The sequence below is a fragment of the Danio aesculapii genome, chromosome 20, assembly GCF_903798145.1.
Source record: "Danio aesculapii chromosome 20, fDanAes4.1, whole genome shotgun sequence".
Taxonomy (NCBI): domain Eukaryota; kingdom Metazoa; phylum Chordata; class Actinopteri; order Cypriniformes; family Danionidae; genus Danio; species Danio aesculapii.
Window position 1 is genome coordinate 48,674,642 of NC_079454.1, and position 18,302 is coordinate 48,692,943.

Sequence of the window (18,302 nt, forward strand, 5' to 3'; positions counted from 1 at the left end):
TACATTACAACATCGGTGCTGTAAAAGAAACCGTATAAAATGGGGGAAAAAAGTCACATTAACCGTTCACTGGAAGTTTATCAGAATGGGAGGAACACTAGCTCTGCATATACCCTATTCTGAGTTATAAAAACAGAATTCCGAGTTATAGAATTGCAATTTCATGTTGTAAAGTCACAATTCCGAGTTATAAAGGCGCGATTCCATGTTATGAAGTCATAATTCTGAATTATAAAGTCAGAACTCTTGAGTTATAAAGTTACAATTCCAAGTTATAAAGTGGTGATTCCGGTTTATAAAGTCAGAATTCCGAGTTATAGAGGGACAATTCCGGGTTTTTAAAAGTCGTAATTCCAAGTTATAAAGTTGCGATTCTGGGATATAAAGTGAGATTTCCAAGTTATACAGTGAGAATTACAGGCTATAGAGTGACAATTCCGGGTTGAAAAGTCGCAATTCCGAGTTATAAAGTTGCTATTCCGGGATATAGTCACAATTCAGAGTTATAAAATGAGAATTCTGGGTTATAAAGTAAGAATTCCGGGTTTAAAAATCACAATTCCAAGTTATAAAGTTGTGATTCCGGGTTATAAGGTTACGATTCTGGGTTATAAAGTGAGAATTCCGAGTTACAGAGTGGCGATTCTGTGTTATAAAATCACAATTCCGGGTTATAAAGTTGCAATTCCAAGTAATAAAGTAAGAATCCCGAGTTATAAAGTCAGAATTCTGAGTTATAATGTAAGAATTCCGAGTTTACAGAGTGCCGATTCCGGGTTGGAAAAATCACAATTCCAAGTTATAAAGTAAATAATATTTGACTAGATATTCTTCAAGACACTTCTCTACAGCTTAAAGTGACGTTTAAAGGCTTAACTAGGTTAATTAGGTTAACTAGGCAGGTTATGGTAATTCGGCAAGTTATTGTAAACGATGGTTTGTTCTGTAGACTATCAAAAAAAAAAAAATAAAATAGCTTAAAGGGGCTAATAATATTGACCTTAAAATGGGGTTAAAAAAAAAAACTGCTTTTATTCTAGCCGAAAAAAAAAAAAACGGTAAGACTTTCTCCAGAAGAAAAAATATTATCAGACATACTGTGAAAATTTACTTGCTCTGTAAAACATCATTTAGAAAATATATAAAAAAGAAAAAAAAATTAAAGGGGGCTAATAATTCTGACTTTAACTGTAAATAAATATATATATATATATATATATATATATATATATATATATATATATATATATATATATATATATATATATATATATATATATATATATATATATATATATATATATATATATATATATATAGCAAAAATAGTTCAATAAAATCCATGCGTTTCAGAAGTATTCATGAAATCAATAGATCTTCAGATTCAATATTCTCCAGAGCAAGTTTTTGAATAGAAAGATCAGACATAAAGGCTGTAATTACATTCAAAACTTGGAAAAAAAGAAGTTGAGTAGGTAAATCATCCAAAACAACTATATTCCTGAGATACATTTTCATGATTTCAGTCAAAAAACAATCATGAGAATTTTTCTCTTCTGTTTTTGAATAGAAAGATCATATCAAATCTGGAATTCAAGCCTGTAATTTCACCCAAAATTTAATAAAACGTTCTCAGGAAAAAAGAAAAAACTGCACTCATGTCTCAAACTCATGTATCAGGTACATTACATTATATTACATTATTTAGTTCAAAACAAAAATACAAGATGATTTTCTTCTAAATTTTGAGGTGAAACTGGACATCATAATATGTGAAATATACAGGCAAACGTTACATTATTGAGGCAAATAATGTGTTATGCAGATGTGTGTCTTTATTGTCCATTTACATGAGAGATGAAGAGAAATCCAGCTCCAGATCATCAGTTCTGCTGGAGGACTGCAGCTTCATCGCACTCTGTAGAACACACACACACACACACTAATAAATCCTTTACTTACTCTTTTATTTTAAGATAGTGGAGAACACTGAAAATATATTTAGTTTTGACATCTGAAACTGAACTAAACAGAAAACAACGCTTGAAGTTGATCAAGAAATTACTTAGTTCTCTTGAGACTGAGAACACATCAGACACACTTTTACTTTACAGACTTTACTGAAAGGTTTTGATCCACCTCAAGAGTCCTCTACTGTATTCCAAAGTCTATTTTTAGGCCAGGACAATATATTTCTGATCTCTCTGTAGCTTCCATTTAGGATTGTAAATTCTCCTAGTGTATTGTTTGTGTTACACGTTCAAATTGTATAAATATTTTGACTGTGTGTATTATATTAAGGCAAAATGAGTAGCCCCATTATTTGATCGTTTTTGATACATTTAAAAAAATTATTTAATTTATTTCAATAACTAATTACTTTTGTCTTTGCCATGATTACAGTGAGGGGTGGACTTAACCAATTAGAGCAGCCGATTGGGGCCATAGGGAATTAGGGCAATGCCAGGAAGCCTATATTAATCATATGGCTAATTTTATATTATATGTTGTAAAAATCTGTCTATAACCATGAAGATTTTACCATTATTACATCTTTTCAACTTTTATCAAACAGCTGTCAGATGATGAGTGCTGTGAGCTTTTTAAAAGAGCCTGTCCAAAAAAAGAGGAATTTTCCCAGTGAACAGTGAAGGCCGCCGATTCATAAACACTGACTACTTAATTCATCTGACCAATGGTGAAAATATTAGTTTGATTGATTTAAATTTGAATTAATTTTACATTAAGATAATACAGCCCTCCCCAATTACAGAAATTGACACACAGCTATTAAAATCTAATCACAATTATGGCTAATCAACTGTACGTGGTTTTTATTTGTGTATTTATTGTATTTAATTTCACATTAAGATAAAGGTTCCACTTTAAATAAATTTTAAACATGCAGTTTATTTATTAAAAAAACTATATATATATATATATATACATACTACAGAGAGAGAATGTTTGAGTTTTAATGCTAGGGCACTCACATCACTAAGCCCGCTCCTAATGCCATGACTACACAATATTTTACAAGTTACTAGTATTCAGCTTAAAGTGCAATTTAATGGCTTAAATTGGTTAATTAGCCAACTCCTTGGACAACAGCGGTTTGTTCTGTAACTAATCAAAAAAATATTGCTAAAAATATTGATCTCAGCAGATATATATTCATATTTACAATGCATCCAGAAAGGGTTCATGGCACTTCACATTTTCCACATTTTGTATAGTACAGCCTTATTCCAAAATGGATTAAAATAATTTATTTCCTCAACATTCTACACACAATACCCCATAATAACAATGTGAAAAAAGAAATTGTTGCAAGTTTATTCAAAATAAAAAAGCTGAAAAATCACCTGTACATCAGTATTCACAGCATTTGCTCAATACTTTGTTGAAGCACCTTTGGCAGCAATTACAGCCTCAAGTCTTTATGAATATGATGCCATAAGCTTGGCACACCTGTCTTTAGGAATTTTTGCCCATTCTTCTTTGCAGTACCTCTCAAGCTCTATCAGGTTGGATGGGAAGCAACGGTGTACAGCCATTTTCAGATCTCTCCAGAGATGTTCAATAGGATTTAGCTCTGGGCTCTGGCTGGGCCACTCAAGGACATTCACCGAGTTGTTGTGAAGCCACTCCATTGATATTTTGGCGGTGTGCTTTGGGTCATTATCCTGCTGGAAGATGAACCGTCGCCCCAGTCTGAGGTCAAGAGCACTCTGAAACAGGTTTTCATTCAGGATGTCTCTGTACATTGCTGCATTCATCTTTCCCTCTATCCTGACTAGTCTTCCAGTTCCTGCTGCTGAAATACATCCCCACAGCAGGATGCTGCCACCACCATGCTTCACTGTAGGGATGGTACTAGTCTGGTGATGAGCGGTGCCTGGTTTTCTCCAAACCTAACGCCTGGCTTTCACTCTAAAGAGTTCAATTTTAGTCTCATCAGACCAGAGAATTTAGTTTCTTATGGTCTGAGAGTCCTTCAGATGCCTTTTGGCAAATTCCAGGTGGGGAGTGGCTTCCGTCTGGCCACTCGACCATACAGGCCTGATTGGTGGATTGCTGCACAGATGGTTGTCCTTCTGTAATGTTCTCCTCTCTCCGCAGAAGAAAACTGGAGCTCAGACAGAGTGACCACTGGGTTATTGATCACCTCCCTGATTAAGGCCCTTGTCCCTCAATCACTCAGCTCAGATGGCCGGCCAGCTCTAGGAAGAGTCCTGGTGGTTCCAAACATCTTCCACTGATGGATGATGGAGGCCACTGTGCTCATTGGAACTTTCAGAGCAGCAGAAATGTTTCTGAAACCTTCCCCAGCCTTGTGCTTCTAGACAATCCTGTCTTGGAGGTCTACAGACAATTCCTTTGTCTTCATGCTTGGTTCATGCTTTGACATGCACTGTCAACCCTGGGACCTTATATAGACAGGTGTATGCCTTTTCAAATCATGTCCAATCAACTGAATTTACCACAGGTGAACTCCAATGAAGCTGCTGAAACATCTCAAGAATGATCAGTGGAAACAGAATGTACCTGAGCTCAATTTAGGTTTTTTATTTTTAATAAATTTGCAACAATTTCAAAAACTCTTTTTCACATTGTCATTATGGGGTATTGTGTGGAGAATTTAGAGGAAATAAATTAATTTAATCCATTTTGGAATAAGGCTGTAACATAAATGTGGGAAAATTACAATTAAAAAAATTAAATATATATATTTTAAACCTACCAAACAAAAAAATAAGACTTTCTACAGAAAAAACAAAAAATAAATACAGTGTAAAATGACTTAGGAAATACATATAAAAATATATATATATTTATAAAATATATATAAATTGTACGTTAAAATGATGAGATGAGGTGACATGTTTATCATATTGACAGTCTCTACCCAAAGATGAAACTGTGAAGAGTCAGTGGTTGAGGTTTATTCACTAGTGTAAGTAAGTGCGATTAAAATTGTTGCCTCGTTTACTCTAGCTTGCAAATTATGTATTTATTGTGTTTTGTTACTTGTTAACCTGGTACAGTACACGCGGTTACTCTTCATATTCTTACTCTTCACTCGCGTCGATCTCCCCAGTTCTTCTGAGGAGGGTTGTGTGTGTGTGCGTGTGTGTGTGTGTGTGTGTGTGTGTGTGTGTGAAAAAAGCCTTACACTATGAAGCGTGTGTTTACTGTGACTACTTTTATATTGATGATTAGCAGCTGGGCATTTCACTCTGTCTCGCGCTGAAGCCTGTCACTGTCGACCAATCGCAGCAGGCTGTCATCGGTCCAATCAGCGCAGATTAGCTTCGTGCTGAGGAGGGGGTTGGGAACAAATGAATCGCTGAACGATTCATATGGGAGTCGCTGGGATAATTAGGTAAAAATTTAAGAGAAAACAATTAGAATTGTATTAATGTATTCATCAATTTCTGTTTCTAAAATATATATTCCAACATTTAGCCACCAATATTTCTTCTAGCTATTTAAGACATTTAACAGTGATGCCACAGAAGATTCATTTATGTCTGATGGAGGAGTTTACAGTATATTGTCAAGCTTCTACATGGAAACGCAGTGACCAATAATGAAGCTTTATTGTGAGTGTAAGCGTTTCACCTGGATGTAGTTGTTGAGGGTCTGCGGCGTGTCTGAGTGACGAGAGTGTGTGTTCAGGGGTCTGATGAGACTGAGACTCCAGAAAACTCAAGACGAAGCGGTCAGCATCCGTCACTACAAACCGATGACCGAACACTGAAGAGAAGAGGAACAAAACATCAACTAACACTCTTCCTTTATTTCAGTTTGATATTTGGTTTGTAGATGACAACGCTTTATTAATATTCAACCTTTTGGAATAGCATTGTTATGTGTTATTTCAGAAAGTTAAAGTGTTCTTTATGTTTGTTTGTTTAATTCTAGTCTGAACTGAGGAATTGGCAGATAGAATATGTCAAAGTTAATCAAAACGAGAAGTTTTGGTAGGACTGATTTATTTTATTTAATCATGTAAGGTTCTTAGTTTTTACATTATTATTATTATTATTATTAATGAAAGCAGCATAATCTGAAAAAGAAAAACTAATTAAAAGATTATATAGGTAATGTATAATTTTACCTTTTGTTTAAAATGAAGCCTTTTCTCATTTATTAATCAACCGTCAACTACTTTTCAACTTCCTTTATATACTTTATTTTAGATTTCAGCCATTTATTACAGTTTTTCTCAGTGGCGTTGGTGCATTTCTCACACTATTTACATTTGCAGAACAGTTGATGCGTTTCTCAAAACAATTAGTACAAACTGCAAAACCCAGTTGATAACCTGCAAAAGCGTGTCACCTGCTCAAAATGGAGAGCTCATTCTTCAAAAGCAAGGATTGATGTCATATAGAGTGTCAGTGTCATCAAGATCAAAAGTCCTGACTCCATTGTTTATGAACAAGATAGTCAAATGGCTTTGTCATGTTTTCATCATGAGAGTTTACTCTGTACATGTTTTCAATGCAAAAAGGTCAGATTTTGGTGACCCTTCCTGAAAATGCTCAAGACAGCACTATACACTATTCGCACAGCCATTTTAAAAACGACAGTAAAGTTAGACATCACTGCATTTAGTGAGGTATCTGAGGACAAGACACTGAATATGTGTGTTTCACATGTTTACTGCACATGCTCTTTACAATTCTAATTTATTCACAGCATTGTGCAAAAGAATAAACACTCCCTTATTTACAACAAACATAAACGCCCTTTGGGTAGAGCTGAGCACAACTGTAAACAATATTGAAGCACATATTGGAACTGAACCTACAACATACATAAGTTTGTAAATCATTGATGAAATTGTTCAATTTAAAACACTTTTTCAGGAAAAAAAAAAGATAGAATTTTTGTTTTTAAATACAATTTTCTTGACAGATTTTGACAATTGGTTCACCATTTTAGTATGTAATGACTCCAGTAGTGACATGAGCACTATTAGTTTAATATGTAATGACTATTCAGCATTCACAAGTTTAGTTAATTTAGACTGACATGACATGAGCATCTGATGATGTTCTAAAACAGCAGAGAGTTGTACGAAAGCAGGTGAGGCATGTCTAAAAGCTTTCGCAATTTGTTGGAAGGAATGAGAAACTGCTACTATGATGTGCACAGATGACTAAATGTTTAGAGAAATGCATGAACTGTTGTGCAAATGTAAATAGTGTTGTGAGAAATGCACCAAAGCCACTGAGAAAAACTGTAAATGAAACCAATAAAACAAATGGACAATGTCTGGCCCGATCTACATATTGCCCCATTTGCAGAGATTTATTTCTATAAGCCATAGTCTATAGCTGGGGTTCCCAAACCTTTCAGCGTGCGACCCCCACTATCCTCTGAGCTGGTTGTAAATATACAAACCTTGCACACACACTCACCGATAAGCCCAAGTCTCAGAATGGCACTTGGAGAGCATTCTCCTTGCTTAGTCATGGTCTGTTTTAATTTTTAATGTACGTGAGTGCTGTAAAGGTGTCAGAAAGTTTACCTTGGTGCCAAAAAAAAAAAAAGCTGCAATCTGCTATTGGTGTGTCTTTAACACAACGTAAACACCCCAGGGGTCGCAATCCAATGGAGGAAAATAAAGGATCAAAATGCTGATGGTTTTTTATTGGCATGTTGGTTTTTTTTTAGATGTACTATTAACTAATATTTGTATCTTCCATAAGTTACGGATAAAATATGGTAAATCTAATAGTTTAACAGGCAGCACGGGGTACAGTGGGTAGCACGATCACCTCAGCAAGAAGGTAGCTGGTTCAAGCCTCAGCTGGGTCAGTTGGCATTTTTGTGTGGAGTTTGCATGTTCTGCCTGTGTTTGTGTGGGTTTCCTCCTGGTGCTCCGGTTTCCCCCACAAGTCCAAACACATGCGCTATAGGTGAATTGGGAAGGCTAAATTGTCCAGTTTATGTGTGTGAATGAGTGTGTATGGGTGTTTCCCAGTGATGGATTGCAGCTGGAAGGGCATCCGCTGTGTAAAACATATGCTGGATAAGTTGGCGGTTCATTCCGCTGTGGCGAGTACAGATTAATAAAGGGACTAAGCCGAAAAGAAAATGAATTAATGAATGATAATAGTTTAGAAAATGGATTTGATTTTTGGAAATCACCAAGTGAGGGCAGCACGGTGGCTCAGTGGTTAGCACTGTCACCTCGCAGCAAGAGTGTCGCTGGATTCGAGTCCCAGCTTGGCCAGTTGGCATGTTCTCCTCATGTTGGCGTAGGTTTACTCCGGGTGCTCCGGTTTCCCCCACAGTCCAAACACATGCGCTGTAGGTGAATTGGGTAACAAATTGGCCGTAGTTTATGAGTGTGTGTTTGTGTATAAATGCGAGAGTGTATGAGTGTTTCCCAGTACTGTGTTGCGGCTGGAAGGGCATCAGCTGTGCAAAAGGTATGCTGGAATAGTTGGCGGTTCATTCCGCTGTGGCGACCCTTGAAACAGAGACTAAGCCGAAGGAAAATGAATGAATGAAATCACCAAGGGCCGTGCCCTCATTGACCTTGACTTTGTGACGGTTAATCAAATAAAACAAGTCTATATTACATCATTCATTCATTTTCTTTTGACTTAGCCCCTTAATTCTTCAGGGGTTGTCACAGCGGAATGAACCGCCAACTTATTTAGCATATGTTTTACGCAGCGGATGCCCTTCCAGCCCCAACACATCTCTGGGAAACATCCATACACACTCACTCACACTCATACACTACAGACAATTTAGCCTACCCAATTCACCTGTACCACATGTCTTTGGACTGTGGGGGAAACCAGAGCACCCGGAGGAAACCCACGCGAATGCAGGGAGAACACGCAAACTCCACACAGAAACGCCAACTGACCCAGCCGAGGCTCGAACCAGCAACCTTCTTGCTGTGAGGCGACAGCACTACCTACTGCGCCACTGCAACTATTTTATAGCCTGAAATGTTTTTGTGGAATAATTAAAACAATTAACAACAATTATTAATTAAAACAACCTTGTTTATTTTCATTTTATTCTTTTTGTTTTGTATTGTTGTCATTTTTGTTGTTGAAATCAAAGATGTAAATATGATTGAGTTTTATTACTGTGTGTATATTGTCACATTTTTGTTGTATCGCAATAAAAAGATTGTTCAAACCAAACTATCAGTGTTAACCATACTTAATTACATTAACTGTGTATCTGTGAGGTGTGTGTGATAGTCATTACCCTCCACTGTGGCTCCGACACACAGGTCTGCAGGCTGGTAGTATTCAGGCTTTTCCGCTGTGCTTCCAGGTTTGGGGATGCGAGTTTTCTCCAAGAATTTCCCCCCGATGATGCCGGAATTACGTGTGGATTTCTCAAAGATGCTGATCATGTCATCGGCAAAGTGGAACGACAGAATGAAGCGCCGGCCTTCGTCCAGGGGATTCTGGGAATCCTGTGGAGAATGAGGAAATGTTGATTTAAGGAATCAAGCATTATCAGAAACACTGATAACAGTCAGCAGAAACACTTTGATTGACATTCTCCTTTTGTACGTGTCATCAGAAGGCGAAAGCCCCGCCCATTAGTGACCATCTTTCCCTCATTAGCATAGAACATTAGTCTTGTTTTTGAATCTGCAACTATGCTCACACAGGCATTTGTAGCTCCGCCCTCTTTTGAAAAGAGCACAATCTCATTTGAATTTAAAGCGACAGTCACCAAAACGGCACAATTAGGATCAAAGCCAATAAGGGTCAGTTTCAGAGAGTTATAAAACAGTATTTGTGTTGTATTTTGAGGTGAAACTTCACACACACACACTCTAGGGACATCAGAGACTTATTTTACATCTTGTAAAAAGGGGCATAATAGGTCATCTTTAAATACTTTCCAGTGGCTTAGATATTAATTCTGGAAATGTAGACAATCTGGGTTATTCTGGAATATTCATTTCAACATAATAATTTTATTTTCGAATACTATTCAGGCCAGAGAGTATGTGAATTGGAAAGCAGCAAGAGAGAGAGGTTGAAGAAAGCGTTATTCTCACCAGGCGTGCAGCGTAACGCAGGACTTTATGGTCGTTCTCCAGCAGTTTGATCACGTCTTTCTTGGGCGGCTGAGGAATCAGAGACAGGCAGTTCTGCAGAGAGTCCTCCAGGGAACCAAAACCATTATACGGAGGAATCACCTGAATTAATACACCATGAACAGCACACCGATGAACAACAGATGGAGAGATCAACCACACACAGCATTTACCTCACACAAACAGGTCAAGGGAAAAAATAGATCAAACAATTCAACAATTAATCAGTTTAAAGCAAAGGCAAAGTTGAAGGCAAAACATAAACATTTTTTAAACAATTGCAACATTTATCGGTCACGCTTTACAATAAGATTCCAGTAGTTAGTGATAGACAATGGCATAACAAAAAGTGTCTGTTACGTGAATAAAAGTAAACGCGTAATGCTTCAGTTTCACCACTAGGGGTCAGTACAGCCAAAGGCGATTGTGCTGAAAAATAAAACGTCCTGTGGAAAGAAGAAGATCGTGGAGATCTAGAGAAAAAAACAGTGTTGCGTGTAATTAGTTACAAAGCAGTTATAAAGTAGTTACTTTAATTAAATTACTTTTCTGCTGAAAAAGTAAAGTAAGGGACTACTTTTCATGTTCAGGTCATTTAATTACAGTTACTTTTAGTGCACTTCTTAACCCTTTAAGGTGCACTCCTTGAAAATATATATTTTTTTGGCCGATGTCTTACATTAAATAATATACTGACACAATAAGTAATAAGCAATTAAATTAATAATAATAACCTATGGATAAAAGGTCGACCAGGTGGTTAGGATGCCTGTTAAAGGGTTAAATACTTTACATAAATTCAACCATTCTGGATCAATTAAGAGAAGCAGAGTAATTCAGTTATCAAGAAGATTGAACATGTTTGAGAAACTATAAACTGAGTCAGAAATTCATGTCATTATATGGTATGCATGAAATATGGTCATTATTTGAAATATTTGGTTTTGATTCATATAATGTTTATTGTTCTTAAAGAGTTATTTTTTTAAAAGGCTCAAATGTCTTGTTTGGCTCCAATTTAAGTCGTCGTCGAGTTTAATTTATGTTGTCTATGTGGCCTTGAGATTCATAGGTAGTGCATTTCTGCGTCGCATTATAAGTTCTGTTGAGTCAAGTCACTTAATATCTTATTGAGTAACTAAGTTACTTTTCAGACAGTAAGTCGAAATGTAATTTAACCCTCTAATGCACGCATTATGACGGATCTATAAAAAATATTAGGCTGTTTTTCTCTTCTTAAAATGGCTTAACTTGAAGTTCTGTAAAAAAAAATTTTGGAAAAATGTCTGTTTTAAGGTACTTTATGAAATGCTGCCATATGGCAACAACGTCCAACAGTGGATCTAACTTAGAAATTTCATGTTTAGAACTTTCCTTATAATTAATAATTCTGTTGTTTGAAATGATTGAATTGGTTTTGTAGCATTATAAGCTTCAACACAGAACTTATAGATAACACCTCATACATACTTTCCAACAACTGATATTCCACCAGCTTTCATTTATTCCATTCTTTTTGCTGAATATTATTGAAAACAAACCTAATATTGTATTATCATGAAAACATTCAGTAAATATAAATGTTTTCTCCAGTAAATATTAGAACAAATAAATAATAAGTCTAATATATCCAGATGCATCAGAATAATGTAGCTACTAGCTAACAATGTTTATATATTATACTATATACTATACTACACCTGTCTTATCTGCCTCTGAGCTAACTTACTTGAACTGTCTGCATCACTGCTCTTCTCAAATGTCCAGTCTGCATCATTCTCATGCTCTCTAAAACCCATCTCATCCTCACTTTCATCTGCAGGAAGAGCCAGTTCAGTCCTTTTCTTCTTTCACTTACCATAGAACATGGTGGTGCTCGCTAATACACTGTTCCCTGTATTCATATCTAGTCAAAAGTAGTATTGCCATTAAAACTATATCCATAATGCAAATGTCATTAACATACAACTAATTAACATTAAATTACTATCATTCATGTTGTTATTGTCACAAATTAAATGTTCACAGCTGAGTTTGCTAGCTAGCTAACCTATTGCAATATTGCACGTTCCACTATTGCACATACATTTGATCGATTTACAAAAAACGAACTAAATTTGAGTTGTGAATACGTCATCATAACTTACTGGAGGTGATGTTTCAGATTTTTTTGTGGATCTGACATAATTTGATCCTTTATTTTAATTAATGTTTTCATTTGCATTCGGCAGCTTCTCACAATGAACACCAGTGTGTCAGAAGTCACGCTACAGAAAAACACTGCACATCATGTGACTTAATCAAAGCACATCATTGGCTACTCTAAGGTCTTCTCTTTCCAACAAAAAAAAACAATCAATGTTGGTCTTAAAGAAACAGCGGCAGGGAAATGAACACCGTATGGGAACACCATGCGGTAGAGGGCTAATTACAATTTGAATTATGTAATTAGGAATTAATGACTTTTTTGAAGTAACATACCCAACACTAAGATAAAAGCATGTTTGCTTCATGGTCATAACTAGCTGTATTGTAAGAATATTTTAATATTGCATGCTGCACTCTATTGTGCAGAGATCTGTTATTAATATACATGCCTTCTAAATGATTAAGAGAACCAATCAAATTCAAGTAAAGTAAAGCTACTATGCCCCTCGCTGCTGGAATCAGCTTCCAGAAATGATCAGATGTGCTCCAACATTAGGCACAATCAAATCAAGACTGGAAACACATCTGTTAAGCTGTGCCTTTACTGAATGAGCACTGGGCTACGTCCGACAGATCGCACTATTGTGTCTTTCTTTTGTTTTAATTCTTCTATAACCTGTTTTAACACATTTTAATCTGTTTTTAATTATTTTATTGTTCTTTTATTTTTTTATTCTTGGTTATGTAAAGCACTTTGAATTGCCACTGTGTATGAAATGTGCTATATAAATAAACTTGCCTTGCCTTGCCTAAAGCGCTGCTGCTCACACGATGCGATTTTAGCCACAATTACTTCATCTGAGATAAAATTAGTGTAGTTCTGGCAGATTCGAAGTAATTTAAGCTACAATCGTTTCGTATTATTAAAAATCTCACAGTCTGAGCCAGGCTTAAGCTTACGCAGCGCAAGGGAAGATTTAAAGGGACAGTTCACCCATTAAATGAATATTCTGTCATCGTTTACTAATCCTCCACTTGTTCCAAATCTAAGTTTCTTTCCTCCGTTGAACACAAAGGGAGGTGGTAAACACACAGAGGTGAGTAAATTATGGGGTAATTTCATTTCTGGGTGAACTAGAAGAAGAGCTGTGAAGTATCTGACCCTCTTGATGTCCTGCTGTGTTCTGGTGTCCACAGTGAAGGGTCTGATGGGGATGTCGGGGTAATGGTGTTGATAGTATTTGTGTGTGAAGTCGTCACAGTCGTACAGCAGGAATCGTCTCCCCATCAGGTTGACCTCCTCGCCGACCCTGAAGTCTTGAGGACAGAAAAACTCCTTCACGTCATGAGGAGAAACTTCCAGCACGCAGCTGGGGAACGGCTCTGAGTGCAGAGAGACAGAAGGTTATATATAACGTTAATATATTGATTATGCTCATATGAACTAAACCAAAGTCCCTTTAAGGCAAGTCATTTCACTCGGCAGCCATTTCTCGGGCAGTATGCTCCAGTATTCTGTTTGAATGGGGAAAGTTTAATATAGTTTAAATGTTTAAATCACACTAAATGCAGAAACTGATAGATATCTGGTCCGAGGCTCTCCCCCGGAGAATCTATCTATAGTTATCAGTCTATAGCAATAGATGATTGGCTCCTGAACTAGAAGGCGGGGTTTCGTTCTGCATATTGACCGTTACCAAAGAGCATAGAATCATCAAGAGGCGACACTCTAATGCAATTTGGGAAACAGCCACTAGATGGCGCAGCCTTCATTTTGGAATGAAAATTCCAATAGAATAACGGCATATTATAAGTCTGTAAAATAAAGTATTAAAAGTGCTGATGATTGTCATAGTAACTGTTGTGTTGTCGTCTTTCAGGTTGTATCTCAGCTTTAATGCGCTTTTTAAATAAATAAATAAAAAACAAAGCAGCTGCTTGCCATCACGACAGCAATAAGATCCAATGGACAGCCGACCACTTTCACTCCAAAATGGCGGAATCCTGGGCTGTTGCAATGGAACGTTCTATTGAGTGTCGCCTCTTGGTCATTCTAAGCTCTTTGCCGTTACACTTTCCCCCATTCAAAACTATATGAGTGACATGTCTTGTGTGTTCTATGGTATTTGACTAGACACACGGTTTTTGAGTGCAGGGTTTTCTACATGTAGATTCCAATTCAGAAAGCTTAGATACTTCATTTGAGGGTTTGAACTTTTGAAAGTGAATAATTTATATGTAATATTAGCAACTTGAAGTGTAAAAATACATTTACTGTTGAATTATCTAGTGTGAAGGGCAAAATGGTGGCTCAGTGGTTAGTGTATGTGTTTGAATGAGTGTGTGTGGGTGTTTCCCAGTACTGGGTTAAAGCTGGAAGGGCATCCACTGTGTAAAACATTTGCTGGATAAGTCGGCGGTTCATTGTGCTGTGGCGACCCCAGATGAATGAAGGGACTAAGCCGAAGGAAAATTAATAAATTAATAATTTAAAGGCGTTTTTCAGAATTAAAATTATTATTTATATATCCAGCTGAAGTCAGAATTATTAGCCCCCCTGTTTATATTTTCCCCCAATTTCTGTTGAATGGAGAGAAGATTTATTCAACACATTTCTAAACATAATAGTTTTAATAACTCATTTCTAATAACTGATTTATTTTATCTTTGCCATGATGACAGTAAATAATATTTATTCCAGACACTTCTATACAGCTTAAAGTGACATTTAAAGGCTTAACTAGGTTAATTAGGTTAACTAGGCAGGTTAGGGTAATTAGGCAAGTTATTGTATATCAATGGTTTGTTCTGTAGACTATCGAGAAAAAAATTTGCTTAAAGGGGCTAATAATTTTGACCTTAAAATGGTTTCTAAAAAATTAAAAACTGCTTTTATTCTAGCTGAAATAAAGCAAATAAGACTTTCTCCAGAAGAAAAAATATTATCAGACATACTGTGAAAATTTCCTTGCTCTGTTAAACGTCATTTAAGAAATATTTAAAAAAGAAAAAAAATTAAAGGGGGGCTAATAATACTGACTTCAACTGTATATATAGATCTCATACAGCAGTTTGATTAGATCAGGGTCGCCCTGGTGAATTAAGAGATTAAGCCGAAGGAAAATGTATGAATGAATTATCAAGTAGGATGTTTTTATTTTACAATATAATACCGGCTATTGCACTGATTCAGTTATTTGTACTGTACATACCCACTGCACATGGACATTTGTAATTATGTTTATCTATCTGCCACTCCTGATTATTAATAGCAACCTGTACATATATTCATTTATTGTAAATCTCTGTTCATAGCTAATACAACCTGTATATAATGTTGATAGTACATCCATCTGTAAATATCACCATAGTTTTTCTATAACTGCACTTTATAACTTATATCTGTATCCTGCACTTGCTGCTATTGCACTGCTGGTTAGACCTAAACTGCATTTCATTGCCTTGTACTTGTACATGTGTAATGACAATAAAGTTGAATCTAATCTAAAATCTATCTATCTGATAGCTTAAATTTACAACAGTAATATATTTAAACTAATTTAAAATGAAAGATATTAATAAACAAGCTAAAAGAGATATTAGCCGGTTTTAGTATAATGTCATTAGTAGAGTTTTCAAAATGTATATTAAATAGTATCGCTGTTAATACTGCTTATATGACAAAATAATTGCAACTTTTGTTTGACCTAGAAGTTCAGCATACAGTATAAAGAAATAAAAAAAAATGTTAGATATTTATTTTGTTTTCTTGCAGGTCATGACCATTAAACATCATCTAGGATTGTGAATATTCAATGGTATTGTTAAATTACTGAAGTATTTAAAACTTGCAGTGTTACTTTAAGGGTGTGTGTCCACCAAAGTGTTTTTTTCAATGAAATTTATGTGAGTGTTGTTCTAAAAATGCGAGCGCTTCAACTGTCAGAACTCAGAGCTAAATGCATCCTCAGTGCCCTGTTATGCTAATGACATTTTAAAAATGAGACGCTTCCATTGACAAAAACATAAAAAGGACGGCTCACATTTCTCTAAAACATATGCCAGCATAGTTGGCAGTTCATTCCGCTGTGGCGACCCCTGATAAATGCTGGACTAAGCTGAAGAAAAATAAATTAATGAGTGATATCTTTTAAAGAAAACCTCAGAACTGCAGCAGGATTTTTTCTGTGTGTTAAAGTTAAGTGTGTGTGTTTGTCTCACCGCAGGTTGGTTTGATGTGTTTGGGGATCTTCTGCCGGCGGAGAAGCACTGGAAACGGGTCCCGGCCGCTGTTTGCCTCGTGATGTTCACAGATCTCCACGGAGTCGTCAACCAGATAATAATGCAGCGTTACCGGCCGTTTCTCCCCATAGAGAGAGTCGGAGTCATCCCAGAGCGCAAAGAAGCGCAGCACCTGGAGAATACATGTAAGGGATCACACAGCAATATGTACAGCTTATTGTTGAGCAGAACTACAGCCAACTGGGTGGTATTACACATTTATTTATTTATTTATTTATTTATTGCCTAAATTATTTTTGCTCATGTCTACAGTCATCGGCTACCCTTGCTAACTAGATGAATTAGTATATGTTTTTATATAAAATTCTATAAAAAATATTTCAATATTTCATTATTTATAGATCTTTCAGAGTTACTAGTCTGCAATTAAAGATAAAAATGCTTTAGTTTTAAGGTTTTAGTTTCATAGGCACTTTTGAATATTATGATGAAGAAAATGTAATCTTATTATAATTATTATAAAAATGATCTTAATTAAAATATAATATAAAATAAAATTATATATATATATATTCTCTGTAGAGCTGGTGGTCCTCCAGGAACGTGATTCAGAAACACTAATATAATATCAATCATTCATTCATTTTCCTTCAGCTTGGTCCCTTTATTCATCAGGGGTCGCCACAGCAGAATGAACCGCCAATTTATCCAGCATATGTTTTACACAGCGGATACCCTTCCAACCGCAAGCCAGTGCTTGGAAACCCCCATATACTTTCCCCCCAATTTCACTGTGTCACCCCCATAATATAATATAATATTCATTCATTCGTTCATTTTCTTTTTGGCTTAGTCCCTTTATTAACTAATCCGGCATATGTTTTACGCAGCGGATCCCTTCCAGCCGCAACCCATCACTGGGAAACATCCATACACACATACACTACGGACAATTTTAGTATACCTAATTCACCTGTACCACATGTCTTTGGACTTGTGGGGGAAACTGGAGCACCTGGAGGAAACCCAGGCGAACACCGGGAGAACATGCAAACTCCACACAGAAACATCAACCTTCTTGCTGTGAGGCGACAGTGCTACCCACTGCGCCACCGCGTCGCTATAATATAATATAATAAATTACAATATAATATAATATAATATAATATAATATAATATAATATAATATAATATAATAAGGTACATTATAATATAATATAATTTAATATAATATAATATAATAAAGTACAATATAATATAATATAATATAATAAATTACAATATATAATATAATATAATATAATGTAATGTAATACAATATAATACGATACGATATGATACGATATGATACGATACGATACAATATAGTATAATATGATATTATACAATGTAATGTAATGTAATATAATATAATACGATACGATATAATATAATATAATATGATATGATATGATATAATATAATATAATATAATATAATATAATAAATTACAATATAATATAATATAATATAATATAATATAATATAATATAATATAATATAATATAATATAATATAATATAATATAATATAATATAATATAATATACTTTTGAGCATTAATATGAAGCCTAAAAACATTAAAAAAGCATATCAAAGTTTTTTGTTATTTATTTATTAGTAAAAAATTAAGTTCTGTCAATAAAATGTGTTGCAGTTAGTTTACAAACAAGAGAAAAAGATAAAACATAAAACTGAGCTGAATGCATGACAAATCAAACAATATAAACACACAAACAAACTACTAAGCGGTTTTAATTTGGAGTGTTTAC

General features: G+C 35.4%; 1 protein-coding gene across 1 annotated transcript in view; it reads right to left on the bottom strand.

Annotated features, from left to right (window-relative positions):
* Positions 1 to 1,763: 1,763 nt before the first annotated feature.
* efhc1 (EF-hand domain (C-terminal) containing 1) overlaps positions 1,764 to 18,302 on the bottom strand; it is a 21,133-nt gene continuing 4,594 nt past the window's right edge. Inside the window, exons 5-10 of the mRNA XM_056480658.1 lie at positions 16,472 to 16,664; positions 13,413 to 13,633; positions 10,064 to 10,204; positions 9,253 to 9,466; positions 5,626 to 5,760; positions 1,764 to 1,918 (exon numbers count right to left, since the gene is read on the bottom strand). Of these exons, the coding sequence (XP_056336633.1) occupies positions 1,884 to 1,918; positions 5,626 to 5,760; positions 9,253 to 9,466; positions 10,064 to 10,204; positions 13,413 to 13,633; positions 16,472 to 16,664 (939 nt within the window). The 3' untranslated portion in view covers positions 1,764 to 1,883. The remainder of the gene's footprint in view (positions 1,919 to 5,625; positions 5,761 to 9,252; positions 9,467 to 10,063; positions 10,205 to 13,412; positions 13,634 to 16,471; positions 16,665 to 18,302) is intronic.